This window comes from Bubalus bubalis, chromosome 8, assembly GCF_019923935.1.
Source record: "Bubalus bubalis isolate 160015118507 breed Murrah chromosome 8, NDDB_SH_1, whole genome shotgun sequence".
NCBI classification, from domain to species: domain Eukaryota; kingdom Metazoa; phylum Chordata; class Mammalia; order Artiodactyla; family Bovidae; genus Bubalus; species Bubalus bubalis.
In genome coordinates this window covers 85,806,461-85,820,771 of record NC_059164.1, presented here as the reverse complement: position 1 = coordinate 85,820,771, position 14,311 = coordinate 85,806,461, and the positions used below count along the sequence as shown (strand labels likewise).

Below are 14,311 nucleotides of genomic sequence, written 5' to 3'. Positions count from 1 at the left end.
ATTCTTGCCTGGAAAATTCCATGGACAGAGGAGCCTGGCGGGCTACAGTCCATGCAGTCACAAGGAGTCAGGCGTGACTGAGCAACTGAGCATGCACACACACACAATACATAATATATGCATATATACTTATATTTATATATACTAAAGTATTATATAAATATATATACTAAATGTCATTTCCCCACTCTGAAAGCCAAGGAAACTTGACCATACCCAAATATTACTCATTAATTCATTTAGCCATACATCTTAAATACAAAAGCCTTGCATTCAACTCATACAACATAATATAGCTGTATTTTTTCATTACACAAGGAAAATATGCTTACATTTCTATCCTTGATAGCTGCCATTTTATCCTTTTCTGAAACTTCATGATTCATTAATTTACCACTTCATGCATTCTTAATACATCTTAAGAGATATACAATAGATAAAATCCTATTCCATCTTTCATGATTTGAAAGAAAAAAATTGCTAAAATCAACTTTAAAACAAATTCTAGGAAGACTATTTTCTGGATCATTTTTCCACTGCAGTGTTTATGTAAAACACAAGCTGCCAGCAGTATACAAAGGTATTAGCTTATGTGATAGGAATATGATAGCCTTCAAGTAATCTGAAATCATGGATATTAAGAAAGCCTACTTACTGGCAGACAGCTGACTGAAATGTCACAATGTACCTGTGCTCATTTTAAAAAGGACAAACACAAGGATTTTAAAGGTGAATGAAGTAGAGTGTTTTGATAAGACACTAAAGTTAACCTGACACCATGAATATACTCAAATCCCTCCTATCCTTAAAAAAAAAAAAAAAGCTTTTTTAAGAGTTGTGACTAAAATCAATAAAAATAGATCGTTTTTAGCAGCACTATTTCTTCTTATTACTTCTCAAGGCACTGAGTTAATCAGTTCTGAGGAAATGTTTACCATCAATTCCTCTGTCTTGAGGTAACCAATTTGTTGTTCTACTAGTCAATAAATAAGCAGTCTTCACACTATCTTCCTCTATGTCTCTTTCTTCCAATTATCAAACTCTGCAGAACTGTATGTGTTTGCTGCCTCCATTTTTCCTTCCCTGATATTTCTCTGACTTTAAACGGTCCTAGCTACATCTTCACCTTTCCAGGGAGGACATTCCACCAAGGACCACCAAAGACTTGCTCTCCAGAGTAAGAATGACATCAAGTCCAAGCCATCATACCAATGACACATATCATAGGAGGCAATGTATTTGAAATACTTTTAAACATTAAATTACCATATAAAGAGGAGGGTATTATTATACTTCCAAATGATCTATCACATTTCCACTATTACACAGGGTAACAGTCTTTTACCTGAGCTTCCTGATTCCCAGTCTCACTCTGCATCAATCCACCCTACACTGATATACTGAAGTCATCTTCCTAAAAGAAGGAGATCTACTCGAGTCATTCCACTGCTCAAAATGCTTCAATAGCTCCACCTCATATATGGAATAAATTCCAAAATCCTACCTACCATTTGAAACTAATACGCACCCTTCCCAATTTGTTCCTCCCTCAAAACACCACGTTATCATTTTCATTCCATGCTTCTGTGCATGCCATCCTTTTTACCACTAATACCCTCCCAAACAGTGACCCTTGAAGACCTATCCTTTCACCCTTCAGGATCTCCATCCAACCCCGTCTCCTCTTAGAATTGTTCCCAGAGGTGAGTTTAGCCTACACTCCCACACAACTCATACTTTCATATTCTACAAACTCTGCCAAGTATGAGAGCTACTTATGTATGGATCTTTCTCTCTTCCAAAGGTTTAACAGATGCTAGAGGAATATTCTCTCTAGGAGAATATTTATCACAAACAGTGTGCTCAATAAAGATTCAATGAATTGATATGTGCTTGTGTTCTCACCATTTAGTCATTTAATGATTAAAAATATTAAAACAGTTATTTGGACCATCTAAAAATGTTCTTTGTTAACTTTAAAATGGGGTTATTAGTGCTTTTTAAATATGGTAAAAACAAACAGCCTAGACCTGGCAAATAATGAAAAGGTAATATAAAAAACACACCCACAAAATAAATTGTTGAAACGAAAAGATACAGCTAGATTTTGTATCTACTAGATAAAAGAAAACAATAACTCTGATTTAACAAATTATGCATGGAGAAAGAAAACAAACAACTCAATTAAACAGTAAGAATACGTATTATTGACAAAACAAACAATATTATGTGTCCATGTCCTGATAAATGCATCTGAGTCTCCCATCTCCAAGTGGTTCAGTAATCCTCCCATCTGCTGACAGACTTGAATCTCTGGACCAACTCCAAGACTGTCTGGCCTCTTGAAGTTCCTCTGGACTTCAAAGACTATGAGGTCAACCACTATAGTCCATACTCCTCCGCCTAGGGTTACTCTGAAACTGAAACTGCCTTAAGAAGAGGGGGGAGGGATGGGAAGTTTTCCAGGGCCTTTGTCCTGTGGCACTACCTTTGTTTTAGGATGGCATGAAACTTGCCAACATATCTACCTTAAGAAAAATGAACTAAGATTCAGTAGTATCACGAGGTTGACCCAGATCTGTCATTTTAAACACTGGCCATACTCTGTAATCTACCTGGGGAGTTTTAAGACAATACTCATGTCTGGGGCCCACACTCACACATGTACTTGATCCAGGGTAGGGCCCAGACATCAGTATGTTTTCAAAGTTCCCCTGGTATACAGTCAGCTCAGGCTGCTATAAAAATACCATAGATTGGATGGTTTAAACATTTATTTCTTACAGTTTTGGAGACTGAGCAATCCAAGTACGAGGGGCTAGAAGATTTGGTTCATGGAGAAAGTGCTTTTCCTGGCTTACAGACAGCTGCCTTCTCTCCGTGTTCACATTAGGTAGAAAGAAAGCGCTCTGGTCTCTTATTTCTTATGAGGGCCTTAATCTCATCAACGGGATTCCACTTTCATGATGTCATTTAAAACAAATGATCTCTCCAAGGTCCCACCTCCAAATACCATCATACTGAGGGGTTAGGCCTTCAACATAAGAAGACTGTTGGGGGAAAATAAACATTCGACCCGTTAACACCAGACAATTTCAAAGTACAGCCATGACTGAGAACCACTGACCTAGACCAAGGGTTATCAACCTTCTATCACACCAAAACAAACATGATGAGGAGATCATGTGTGCAGTGCACTCCAACAGACAGACCAAGATTCTGCACAATTCTGTGTGCCAGGTGAGTTGCCACACTTAGGAGTCCTATTCAAGAAGATGCAGTGTCAGAATGCAAGGGCAAAAACGTCATTACAGAAATGATTTTTAATTTGCTGACCAGGTGACTGAAAACCAGGAGATAATCCAGAAAGTTCCTTTTATCTGGCCAGCATTTTGTTATTCCAAACACATAACTGGGACTCTAGTGGTGACCAGGATCTCTGCAAAAAGAGGGCATTCTAAACAGCAACATTTTCGTTTATTCCTACTCAAGCTACTAAGTTAACCAGCTCAAACAAAAGGTCTAGTATGAAGACCCATCTTTAAATAAATACGTTAGCACTCTCGGCATCAAAAAATAAGCAGTTTGGTCAGTGATGGTCAAAGAACAGAAAAATTGTGAACTTAAGTGGAGAAGGCTAGAACGATTCTCCAAGAATGGAAAGGTACCAGTGGACACTGTTTATGCCCTTCTTCTTTCTTGCTAATTAATAAATCCTTGCTAAAAAATCCTTCTTTCTTGCTAATTAATAAATCATTTTTTTCAAATATGTAAAGACAATATTTCCAAGGAAATTTGTAAAAAATTTACTTTTGTCAATGTGTACATAAATTAATACTTGCTTATTGAATGAAACCAGAAAGTTCACATTAACCAGGACTCTGATTAATCACATTTACTCTAATATCTGTGTGGAAGTATCAGAAACAATTAAAAAAACGACACTCTTTCCATGTTAACATATTAGAATTTTTAGGCAGAAAGAAATGTTAATACATAATTTAAAAATTACGTTAACTACCAAATTCCCCAAATTATATTAACACATCAAAAATATTTTAAAATAAGGATATCAAATAGTATCAATTTCCTTCCTATCAAACTCTTTATCACAGTGCTGAGCTATGTTGAATTTCTTTTCACCTTTAAATTCTTGCTCAAAGGAAGTAGGGTATAAAGGAAATAGAAGCCAATAAAAAAAAGGTGAGTGAGAAGAAAATACAGCAAAGATCCTAATCAAAGTGCAAATCTCTTTTTCTGTTTTTGACTCTTGTGAAAATTTCTAACTCTTTTCATGCCCTGTTCCACTTGAATTCAACTAAATTCAAATATTCGTGGAATATCTGCTCTGTGCAGGGCTGAACTAGGTGCAATACATCACCTCTGGGATTAATGACAAAACAGACAGATTGCTAAAGCACGAATATTGACACAAGGTGACTGCACTTCCTGTCATTGATCTGCATTCCAGAACTGACTTGGGCCACTACCTCTTACGGCCAGCTTGACCAGAGAAGACTTCATCCAACATGATGGTTTCTGATTGACTAAGAATACTGTCTTCACGTGATGAAGATACTGCATTTTTCATTACTGACTACTGACCATCCCTCACCCCCACTGCCCTGTCTCCCTAACAGGTAAGCATGTGAGCATACACACACTGGCTTGATGCCCTGCTCCCAGGACATATCCAAGCTTCATTGCTGCCAACTCACCTAGAATTAAATGCTCACTCAAAATTGCTTCTGCCACTACACCTGCAGCATCTGTCATGGGGGCTATATTTCTTATTCACAGATAGTGTCAGGATCTAGGTGATGCTTAGGTGCATTTCTGGGAGAACCAAAGAAAAGGAAGGTCTGGTGCCAGGAGTGGCGTTAAAGATGGACGGCTAAAGATCAAGGCTGACCTAACTTCAAATTGAAATCAGAATCAAAAAGAAGGAAATGCCAGAGGAAACTGGCTGATCTCAACAGCAAAAAGCTACTACTAAGAAGCCTCACAGTACTGTCTCTCTATGACCTTCTGCATTAAAGATTTATTAAGCACCTATTACAGGTGCTAAGTCCAAGAAAGCTAAGTCAAAGGGCAAATGAAATACAGTCTTTGCTCTCAAGAAGCTTGTCTAGCTTGTCTAGGGGAGACAGGCAGAGGCATGCAAAGCAACACAGTGAATGTTAGAACAAATGTAGAAAAGGAGTTGTGGGAGCTCTCACTCCTGGGACATCAGCTCATCTCTTTCTCTCCCAGTAACCAGTCCATAAAGGCCACAAAGTGGCCCTTTAACTTCCTTCATCTATGGCTGCTCTATTTCCAGCCACCAGAATGTCTCTCTGATTTCTGTATGGCTGACACAGCACAGGCCAAAAATAATCAACATGTCTATATTTCAAATAATTTTAATGACTCTAGGAGTCTTTTTAGCTGAGTTGACTTTTCATCAGTACTATCAATCATACTTTATGAACTTTTGATTCTAAAGCAGCGAATACTTGATCAACTTTTGATTCTAAAGCAGCGCTGTTTAATAGACTTTCTGCAGAGACAGAAATATTCTCTGTGTGGCACTGCCCCATGCAGCAGTCACTAGTTACATATGCCAACTAAGCACTTGAAATGGGGCTGGTGTGAATGAGGGACTGAATCAATGCATTTCAATAAATTTCAAATTAAACAGCCACTTATGCCTAGTGGCCATGGCACTGCACAGCACAGTTCCAAAATAGAAGTGTTTTAGGACTGTGCCATATGATCAAATAATTTTTCCCTTAATACCTGTATGGATGTTATACACGCCTCCAAAGAATTACAAACTCAGATAAAAACTGATTTCCTTTTGTAACTTGTGGCTGCTGCCAGGAATTACTCCCAAAAAGACATTAAAAGTTAAAGTACAATCGGAAGTACCTATGTCTCGTTAAAACTGGTTCTGACTTTTATCATTCTCACTTCGTGAAGTGGGCAACACTTAAAAAATTTTAAAGTTAAGATATTTAACACATTAAGAGAGATTTTTGGAAGACTTATTCTCAACTAGTTCTAAAAGAAGAAAATATCTTCAAAGTGAGACTTAAAGGAGGTGTTCAATGTGGGGACTGATTCAGATCAGCTGGACTGAAGGTAATGAGTATTAGGACTTTGGACACTGATGTGCTGCTTAATTATCAGTGCCTACCAGATGTCGGGCACTTAGGAAACTTGCAATGGAGGAGTAGTTAAAATAGTATGGGGAGTTCCCTGGTGGTCCAGTGATTAAGAATCCACTGTCCAATGCAAGGGACGTGGGTTCAACCCCTGGTTAGGGAACTAAGATACCACATTCTGCAGGGCAACTAAGTGACTGCAATGAAGGAGAAGCCCACTTGCTGCAACTAAGACCCGATGCAAGCAAAAATAAATAAATATTAAAATAAATAAAACAGTATGGATGGGAATTTCCATATTTGGATCATGGTGGTTGTTACCTGACTACATGCATTTGTCAAAACTTTCCAATGGTACATTAGAAATGATAAAGTATGCCTTCTAAAAAAAAAGAGAGAGAGAGAAAGTAATATGGGAGCACATGGAAAAAGTCATGAATGGAGATCTGCAAGAAAGTAAATGGGAACGTGAAATGTAGCATCACCTCTTATATGAAATGAATTAGTAAATTCCAAACAGCAAGCTGATCTCCCAGGAATGAAAGGAGTCTCACACTTGAGAGTTAGAACACACAGACTGAGACAGGCTGTGTGACATTTGGTAAGTCATCTGACTTCTCTGTGCTTCAGTTCTCTCAGTTGAAAGATGTGTAAAATGAAACACCTATCTGAAAAAGTTTGGGGAAGAGTGAAATGAGCAAATCTATGTAACTTGTTCAGCACTGGGTCTGCACCTGGCAAGCTCTGAGTACATGGTAAACAGAACTAAAACACAAGCTCATCTTCTCAATCAAACTCTTCCTCTTGTCCTGAAGGAGGGAGGTTCATTTCCATACAACAGTCTAAACAGTTGGCAAGTCAGTGGTCAAGCAACGCTACCAGGTAAGACAAAACTCAAATCTCCTCAGAGTCAGCGGAATGAAGAAATGCAGTTCATGCTTCCAGAAAAATCTGTATTTTTGCCAGAAGCAAAATTCCCACAACATAAAATTATCAGCAAGTTCCCAAACGTCTAGTGCAGACATGTGAACATAAGTGAATAGTCTCTAGTCTACATAAAAAGGAGAGAGAGATGAAATAAAGAAAATTGCTACTCTGCAAATCAAAAGTAATTAATTTTTTGAATGGAGACTAGTTATTATTGGGAGAGGAAAGGCATGAATATCTTCTGTCCCTGGTTACAATCTGTCTTCCGAAGATAAATAGACCAAGCTGAGAGCCACAACATACTGGATTGTACTGATTTCACACTCAAGATAAATTAAGCAATTAATTCTTGCAGAGGAACTGGGTATAATTTGTAGTTAATGTGGCCCTTAAAGCAGTAATACATGACGTAAAAGTTCAGAATTTGATTCAAATTTAACAGTACTATTTAAACATTTTAGTTTAGTGTACCTTGCACGGCTATAACTCATTTAATTCAAAGATTCTGAATTCTCATTAGTTGAAAGAAACTATTCCTCCTTAAAACGCTCCTCACATACCTACTTCTCCTCCATGACTCATAGTTAAGCCTCCTTACAGGAAGCGACTGTAGATTTTCCCATTACCTGTTTGGTGGGTCATAATTAAATAATAGTTATACAATCATTACATTAGTTCTCCACCTCATAGAAAACCTCTCAATTATTTTAGAGAAGGTCCAAATTCACTTAGGGAATTAACTTGGAGTCATCTTTATTTTCTGCCTCTTGGATAAAGAATCATCTTCAGTTGAATAACATTACATATTGTGTTCCTCATGTGATTTTTTAAAAAATAATATTGTCAGGTATCAGAAATCAAGTCCACAGTGAAAAACTGTTAATAGTCCAGAAACTTTACGGACATTTAAATGTCAAACTGGCTCTGCAGTTGTCAAAGTGTGGACCTGAACCGGTAGCACCTGTATATCATGGGGATTTGTTAGACATTGAGATACTCGGCCCCACCCCAGACCTACTGAATCAGAAACTCTTCGGGGTGGGCCCCCACAATGTGTGCTCTAACAAGCTCTCCTGGTGACTCTGATGTACCCTAAAGTTTAAGAACTGTGATCTAACTAATTTTGGCAAAAACATTTGAGGCCTCAGGCCAATCTTGATATGATTATACAAATAGATGAACTCACAGATAGTTTTAACGCCCCCACTTACTCCCCCTCCCCCCCAAAATCCATGAAAAGTGAAAGTGTTGCTCAGTCGTGTCCAACTCTTTGCGATCCCATGGACTGACTGTAGCCCGCCAGGCTCCTCTGTCCATAGGATTCTCCAGGCAAGAATACTGGAGATGGTAGCCATTCCCTTCTCCAAGGGATCTTCTTGACCCAGGGATCAAACCTGGGTCTCCTACATTGCAGGCAGATTCTTTACCATCTGAACTAAAATGATCTCTAGTAGTAATTTCGAAAGAAAGAATTCGTTTTACTCCAAATAATCTGATGAAGAGTTTTCTGTTTGGAGAGTTATTTAAAATTAGCAATTGGTCCCTATGTCCAAGTCAAAATATCAGGATATTTTGGAGACAAAAAGTGCTAAGGTCATTGTTCCTAAGTCATCACTTCAGTCGTGTCCGACTCTGTGTGACCACGTAGACAGGAGCCCACCAGGCTCTCCCGTCCCTGGGATTCTCCAGGCAAGAACACTGGAGTGGGTTGCCATTTCCTTCTCCAATGCATGAAAGTGAAAAGTGAAAGTGAAGTTGCTCAGTCATGTCTGACCCTCAGCAACCCCGTGGACTGCAGCCTACCAGGCTCCTCTGTCCATAGGATTTTTCAGGCAAGAGTACTGGAGTGGGGTGCCATTGCCTTCTCTGGATAAGGTCATTATGACATTCTAAATTGCTAACAATGAACACCTTATGAATTCTACATCTTGTTCTGGATAATGGTAAGGATTGGAGCCGTCAACCTGCACAGCAAGTCTCAGTGGGTGGACCTTCTTGAGCATATACTACACATGCCAGTCCTCTCATTGGCTCCAAAGACTCTGAAGATGAGTAATAAAACACATCCACAAATTCGCTAGTGGACGCTGAGAGGAAAATAATTGAAGTGGAGACCAAACTTATTTGTAGATAACGTGCTCTCGTTTTTCAAAATGTGTTATCCTGAGATCAAATATTCATTCCATCTAAGGTAGCCATGGCCCCAAAGCCATGTAAGCAACAATGTAAAACACCAACTTTGTTAAAGTGGGAAGGGATATGAAAGTATTTACCTGCCCCTCTCAAAAAACTCATTGAGTTCTAATGCAAGCTCACATTCAATATCATCACATAAACGTGTGATATTCTTAAATAACTCATTTAATTCTTTCCAGTTAAATTTTATATCATCAAAGCATTAAAGAAAATGTACAATAAGCTGAAATCTATAAACACCAAGCAACAGGCTACTACTAATAATGCTTTACTGAGAAAAGCCTTTGCAAAACATGGTGTATTGAAATGCAATAGGATTCAGCCACAAAAGGGAATGAAGTACTCATACATGCTACAACATGAATGAATCTTGAAAACACTATGCTATGTGAATGAAGCCAGACACCAGAGGTCACATATCATAAGGTCCTATTTATATAAATGCTCAGAATAGACACATCCATAGAAAAAGAAAGTAGATTAGTGATTGCCAGAGCTAGGGTCAGAGAGAACGAGGAATGACTGTTCATGGAAGTTTCTTTGGGGGCTGATTACAATGTTTTATAAGTAGATGAGGAAGGCTGCACAACTTTGTGAATATACTAATACCCACTGAACTCAACAATTTAAAAAGATGAATTATGCCATGCAACACATGTATACCTGTGGCGGACTCATTATGATATTTAGCATAACTAATACAATTTTGTAAAGTTTAAAAATAAAATAAAATTAAAAAATAAATAAATAAATAAAACTTCACAATATACTCAGGGCATGTGGTTTAGGTGGCATACAAATAAATATTCTCTGGTTTATTTTTATATTACAGAGAGATTTTAAGTACCAGGAGAATCTAGCTTTATTGTTAACACAGACCTATAACAGAAACGTAAATTCAACAGGTGTGCATTCGATGACCGCAGCCCTTTCAAAAAATGTCTTCCCCTCACCAGAATCAATTGTATGGTTTTAGAGAAAACCAGGACCAGATTCCCTGCAAGTCTTGAAATGTCAACCATGTGCATCACATCATCCCTGAGCACTTTCCTAAAGCTTTTAGAATTTAAATCATGTCCATGTATCTGGCATGCTATTGGCAACTATCACCATATTTACAATGCAATTCCCATTAGTTAGAACATGGAAATTATTTCTTTTTGTAAAGATTACCATGCCAAGAGCAGCACCATCTCTTGGGTGAAAAACATAGGTTAATATCTATTTCATTGTGAGCAATCTAGAAAACAAATTAGGATCCTCTAACTGAAAAAAAAGTCAAGTACTGGTACTCACAAACAGGGGTACATCTTCTACCTTTCAGGTTAATGCCTCCAAACCTATTATATTCCATCATAATAGAACATCTTCATGAAGGAAAAAAGACATTTCGTTAACAGAATACAAAAATCTAGTTTTATAATTCTCGCAGAAAATGCTAGGAACACTTGGATCTGCATTCCAGGTAAATATTCTACCTGGCTTTTTCAGAAGGCAGTTTCAATATTAAAGGTGTAACCTGGAAGGTGGTGGGTTTAAGATGAATCCCAATAACTATCAACCTATCTATCTGACGTTGGCAACAGTGGCAGAACGTTGATGGAAATCTTGATTAAAAAAAAAATTTTTTTTTAAAGTAATGCCCAGACTTGAATGTGACGAAATTAAAAGTACAGAAAAACACCGAAAAGTCAGGTTGGTGCCTGCTCCTGTTACTACCTTTCGGGTGTTTGTGTGTGCGTGCGTGTGTTTAATTCGCAACAGACACGTGTATTTCTCATTCAACCCCCAAATATCCATAGCGTGAACTTAACAGCAAGAATGCTATACCCTACGTAGCCCCGCAGCACGGCTGTATTTATCTTTTTTTAAAATGTGTATCGAAGAGGCTCTTTCTACACTTTGCAAAGAGGAGAGAGACGAGCTGCGAGGACAGGGAGCGCGATGGGCAAGCCCCCTCTCGGCGGCGGGAGCACCATTCCTGCTCGCAGGTGGACCGCAGCGGAGGTGCGAGGTGGGAAGGGGGCGCATCCTCCCGCGTCACTGACACCCGCCGTGCCGCCGCGACCACCGCGGTGGGCGCCCCAGTCCGCCGTCCCTCTGTCCTCCCTACTAGATGGCGGCGCGGCAGGAAGTACCGAAGGTTCTGAAAACCCCCGACCCGTGTCCCAGACGATCCCGGAGGGGAAATGTTAATGTTATCACTCACCCAGGCGGCAAACACAGAGGAGCTGAATACAGGCGAGGAAGCGCTTTAGGATTAGCATTTCCAGACGATCTGGGGGTTCCCACCGCGCGGCTCCTCTGCGGGTCTGAATGAAGAGGGAGGGGGCGCCAAGGAAATGTTTTCTCCTCCGGGGGATGGACTGGTGCGAGGTAGTGCGTGTGAGCGCGCGCGCGTGTGTCTGTGCGTGTGTGAGAGAGAAGGAGAGAAATAACCGAGGAGAGGATGCACGGTGCTCGCGGGCGGGGGAGTCGCTAGCCGAGGCTCATGTCGGGCGTCCAAGACTCGGTCTCGCTGGCCGGCGGCGGCCGCGATCTGAGCGCTTGGAGCGCGGCAGCGCCTGTGTGCAGGGTGCGCGCTCTGGCCGGGCTGTGCGCGCGGCGGGGGCGGGGGCGCGGGCACGGGAGGGGGCGTCGCGCCGCTGGGAGCGTGCGGCCGAGCAGGGTGGCGCGCAGGGGGCGGAGGGGCGCGGCTGCGGCTCCGGGGCCGGGTCCCAGAGTGGCGATTAGCAGAGCGACACCCCTCCCTCCGCCCCGTGCCAGAAGCTTCGCTGCCCCGGAGTTTGTGGAACCCGCTGGGGTTTAGAATCTTCGCCGGAGAAAATGCCTCTTCATTAAGACTCCTTCATCCCTTTGGAGAAGAGGAAGCCCAACTCCCATTGTCCGGCGCAGCCAGAGACTGACCTTTGGGGTTCACCCCTGGAAATGTTTTTCATTTGATTGTTGTCCTTTCTGCGTATGCTAAGTTGGTACACTCAGAAAGAGGTGGGGGAGGCGGGCTGGGTAACTTGGGTTCCCATTTCTTTTCATTTTTCAAATCTCCAAAGTAGTTCCAGACCACATTTCCTTCGGGACGGTTGACTGCAAATAATCTCCGGCCGTGACTGTGAACAGTTAGACCCTGCCCCTGCCCCGGACTCCAATCGAACTCGCCTGCTGTGCACAGCTGCCTGGAGTAACTTTAAGCTCAGCCATGGTCCTCCCGGGCGCAGGGAACTCCCCAAGTGTCTCCTTGCAGAGTTGAAAGGGAAGATTTTTTTTTTTTTAATTGCTCTATTGCAGGATATACCCCCCCCCAAAAAAAAGTAACACATGCCTTGAACTGGAATGTCACATTGTATGTGCCTTCTATGTTTCTTCTTATATAAGACTCCATTTGTAGCCTTTCAGGAGTCCAGTCTAAGGTACAGAAAGTCAAGTTATGGAATTATCCTTGTATTCTTAGTAATCATTTGATGTAGGTTATCTGTACAGTGTGTACTCCCATGTCTTGTTCTTGTTTCGAAAACAGTATTTCAGTTTTAAATTTTCCAAGAAAGCTTGCCACACACAAAATTGGGTTCTGAATGTATTTTGGTTGTCACTGCTGGTTCTTACTAATATCCACAGCCTCTGAACACTAAGTTAAATGCACAGAGTTAATATAATGAAATTTACTGTTGCTTCTGAAATTGATTACAGTCATGTAATACGTTTCAAATCTCTGTGTTTATTATATGTGTTTGTTCAGGAACACATATAAATAGTAAGAAAGAGACCCTTGATCTTGTTTTTTCCTTGAATAAAAATAAGAATGCTGCAATTTTTATAAGAATTGTGATGGAGATTGATGATTGCTTAGGTGAGTTTCCAATTAAGAAGAAAACTTTGGCTTGCGTAGCAAGAAGTGTGTATATAAACTAGAAATGCACTGAAAGTTCAGAGAAAGTGTTTCACATGGACTGGAGTAAGCAGAGAAGATTTCCTAGAGATGTGTAGTTAATCCAGAATGACTGGCTGGAAAAAAAATTGATGTCAAAGAGGGTGGAGACAAGAATGAAAGAAGCAGATGTTATGTGCTATAAAAACAACATGAATTAAATTTGAGCAGATTGAGTGGGGTGTGATCACAGGAAATGTTGATTGCCTAGTGGAGGAGCTTATACCTGAAATACTAAGCAAGAGTTAACTACAAAAGAAACTTCTGAGAACATCTGTTTAGAAACAAGGTTTGTTCAGGGGCCTGTATGGTGTTCTATGTGATCTCAGTTATTAGATCTAGACTAGACTGCCAGAGTAACCCAAGAGTAGCAAAATTTACTCTTAACTCTCCTCTTATGTGGCCCCAAAGTCACATCACTAGTCACTTTTTTGAGTTAGATCACTAGGACTGTTGAAATCAAAATTATCCTGTTAAAAAGGATAGGTGGATCTTGTGGTCTCTGCTAGTTTTATTCTCACAATTAAAAGTATTGTCATTTACCCAAGAAGTACAAAAACCACCTTGAGAGAGTAGTCAAGTTGCTGTTGAGGTTTGTATGGGTAACAGGATGGAAACCCATTCTATGTTACTGAGAGCAATGCAGAACTGATTTAGAGGACCAGCCACTGTGGATCTGATAGTCCCGGGGAGGGCAATGGAGTGAGAGGCTTCAGAGGTTCAGTCCTTGGAAAATAGGTCTTTGCAGTCATTGCCATAGCCCAGGTATGGAAGAGAAGCCATCAGAAGGGCGAGAACATCAAACACATTGTAACTCACATTTCACAACTTTATAGCAGTCACAGCCATTTCTGAGATGTGTTACCTGAACACTGTACATTAGCCATTGTGGGTTAAAGTTAGAAAGCCTTAAAATCAGGAGCCTCTGTGCACAGACTCAATCTATCATCTATTTATCTATCTACCAATCTACTTATTTATTCACATATAAATATATATTCTCTTTCTATATGAATATACTTACATATTTTATATTTATTTTCTTTATTTAATATATAATCAAGGTATATTTTGTGTATGTTCGTGTGCTGGTAAAGTTTAGTTGTAGTATGCTGTTTCA

General features: G+C 40.1%; 1 protein-coding gene across 5 annotated transcripts in view; it reads right to left on the bottom strand.

Moving 5' to 3' along the window:
* Positions 1–11,824, bottom strand: part of PTPRZ1 (protein tyrosine phosphatase receptor type Z1) — a 210,330-nt gene extending 198,506 nt beyond the window's left edge. For 2 of the 5 annotated variants that reach the window (XM_025291412.3, XM_025291414.3), the window contains exon 1: positions 11,479–11,823. In XM_025291412.3, the coding sequence (XP_025147197.3) occupies positions 11,479–11,536 (58 nt within the window). In that variant the 5' untranslated portion in view covers positions 11,537–11,823. Of the gene's footprint in view, positions 1–11,478 lie in introns of all 5 variants that reach the window. The other 3 variants (XM_006051535.4, XM_025291415.3, XM_025291413.3) reach the window with 2 other exon arrangements.
* Positions 11,825–14,311: the final 2,487 nt, after the last annotated feature.